Consider the following 2,234-nt stretch of genomic DNA (forward strand, 5'->3'; position numbering starts at 1 on the left):
CCCCCCCGGGGGGTGCCCACCGAGATGGGTGACCGGGCATCGGGTGCTCTGCAGCGGTCCCGCAGCCGGGTGTCACGGCTGCTGCACTTGGGGAAGGTAGGCAGCACCCATGGGTGCACCCAGCAGGCGGGGGGGTGGTGTTGTGGGGTCACCCCCTCCTTCCAAGCTCCTTCCCAAATTTCCCCTGAGGGTTTATGCCACAGAGGTGGCACTGGGCACCAGTGGGAACCAAGATGCCTGTACCAAAGTGGCAAAGGGCACTCAACCACCCCCCAGGGGGAGGAAAACCCCCAGGGATGCACCCATGGGAGCGAGGGAGTGCTAGGGGGTCTCTGTGCCAGGTGTCCCCCACTGTCACCCCCATGTCCCTTGTCCCCAAGATGAGGGTGGCCTCTCGCACTGGGTTTCCAGCCCTGCTCCCTGCGGTGGGGAGGTGGTGGGGTGACAGGGGGGAGGGTGATAGAGTGTCTCTGGGGACACTCAGTCCAGTGCCCCCCTCTGCTCCAGGGTGACCTCAGGGACACTCCACCCACTGTTCCCCCCACTCCAGGCTGACGGGCAGGGCTGGGGTTGGGAAACTTTGTCCCCGCGGCCATTGGAGGGAGGCTCAGGGGCTGTAAAACTGGGGAGATCAAAGGGTGCCAGAAGGAGATTCCCCGCCCACATCCACCCACCTGCGGCCGCCGGGTGCCAGGGGACATGTCCCCCCACCCTGAGCAGCTCTCCCCGGAGCAGGAGCAGCCAGGCAGCCGCCCCAGGGGTGCTCAGGGCCTCATTTGGGGATGTGGTGATGGGGCTGTCGGTCTCACCACCTGGCTCCACTCACTGGCGGGGTCTGGGTGCTGGGGTGGGTGTCAGGGGCTGTGGGTGCTGGTGGTGATATGGGTGCGGGTGTCAGTGATGTGAGTGCTGGCAGTGAGGGTGCAGATGATCTGGGTGCTGCTTGGTGAGGGCAGAGCCTGGGGGTGCAGTTGATGTGGGTGTCGGAGACGTCCCAGGGTGCCGGTGTTGAGGGTGCTGATGTGTGGATGCAGGTGGTGTGGGGCAAGTGCCAGGGTGCTGATGCCAGTGAGGTGGGTGCAGAGGCTGGGGGTGCAGGGGAGGGGCGTGTCGGCGGTGTTGGGGCTGCAGATGTTGGGGCGTGTCCATGGTTTTGGTGCCGATGATGTAGGTGCTGACAGTGTGGGTGCAAGTGCCGATGCTGATGCCCTGGGTGCAGATCCTGGGGGTGCAGGTGACGTGGGTGACGTGGGTACTGGTGGGTGCTGACACTGGGGACCACAATGTTCCGACCCCAAACCCTCTCCACATGCGCAGGCTGCACGCTCCTCCCCACTGCTGGCTGGGTGCTCCCTGCCCCAGTGTGGGTGCTGTGGGTGCCCTCCTCCACTGCCCACCCATTGCTCGCAGCTCCTGCCCCATGGGATCCCCGAGCAGCCGGGGCAGGGCAGGATCGCGCTCCTTGGCCCCTCACCCACAGCAGGGACGTCCCAGGAACACCGTCCCCAGCAGCTCTGCCCCACAGCTCGCCCCACAGCTCGCCACACCCGTCTCCAACCGCGGCACCGGAGTCACCCACCCGTATCCCCTCCAGGCGCGCAAGGACCCGGAGGAGCTGCCCACCCCCACCTACCTCAACATCCAGGAGCTGCGGGAAGAAGTCGCAGCCGCTGACTCGGCCCCAGAGGAGCCCGGCAGCTCTGTGTTGGACTGGGAAACCCACACGGATACGGACAGTGGACATTTGTTTTATTATAACCCGGTGACGGGCGAGACCACGTGGGACTGTCCCTTTGGGCAGGCAGAAGATGGAGTGAGTCCCGTCGCCTCTCCCGCCTCCTCGCTCGCCCACAGCCCGGAGTTTCCCGAGTGGGAACAGTACATGGATGAAGCCAGCGGACAGGCTTTTTTCTATAATTCGGTAACAGGTGAGACGTCGTGGGACCCCCCCAACACGGGACACAGAGGCAGCTCCGGGGATATGTACCCTGGGGTGACACGGTACAGTCCCATGGAGCAGAGGGTGAGCACCCAGAGGGGCACGGGCATGATGTGGAGGGGATGGAGATGGGGATGGAGATGAGATGGAGATGGAGATGCAGATGGAGATGATGGAGATGGAGATGAGGATGGAGATGGGAATGGAGATGGGAATGGAGATGAGGATGGGGACAGAGACCAAGATAAAGATGAAAATGGTGACAGAGATGGAGATGGAGACAAGGATGGGAAGG

At 63.9% G+C, this 2,234-nt stretch overlaps 1 protein-coding gene across 1 annotated transcript in view; it reads left to right on the top strand.

Annotated features, from left to right (window-relative positions):
* Positions 1-1,420: 1,420 nt before the first annotated feature.
* ARHGAP27 (Rho GTPase activating protein 27) overlaps positions 1,421-2,234 on the top strand; it is a 4,656-nt gene continuing 3,842 nt past the window's right edge. The window contains exon 1 of the mRNA XM_026864622.1: positions 1,421-2,045. Within this exon, the coding sequence (XP_026720423.1) occupies positions 1,421-2,045 (625 nt within the window). The remainder of the gene's footprint in view (positions 2,046-2,234) is intronic.

Source organism: Athene cunicularia, assembly GCF_003259725.1.
Source record: "Athene cunicularia isolate RWA chromosome 27 unlocalized genomic scaffold, athCun1 chr27_part1, whole genome shotgun sequence".
NCBI classification, from domain to species: Eukaryota; Metazoa; Chordata; class Aves; order Strigiformes; family Strigidae; genus Athene; species Athene cunicularia.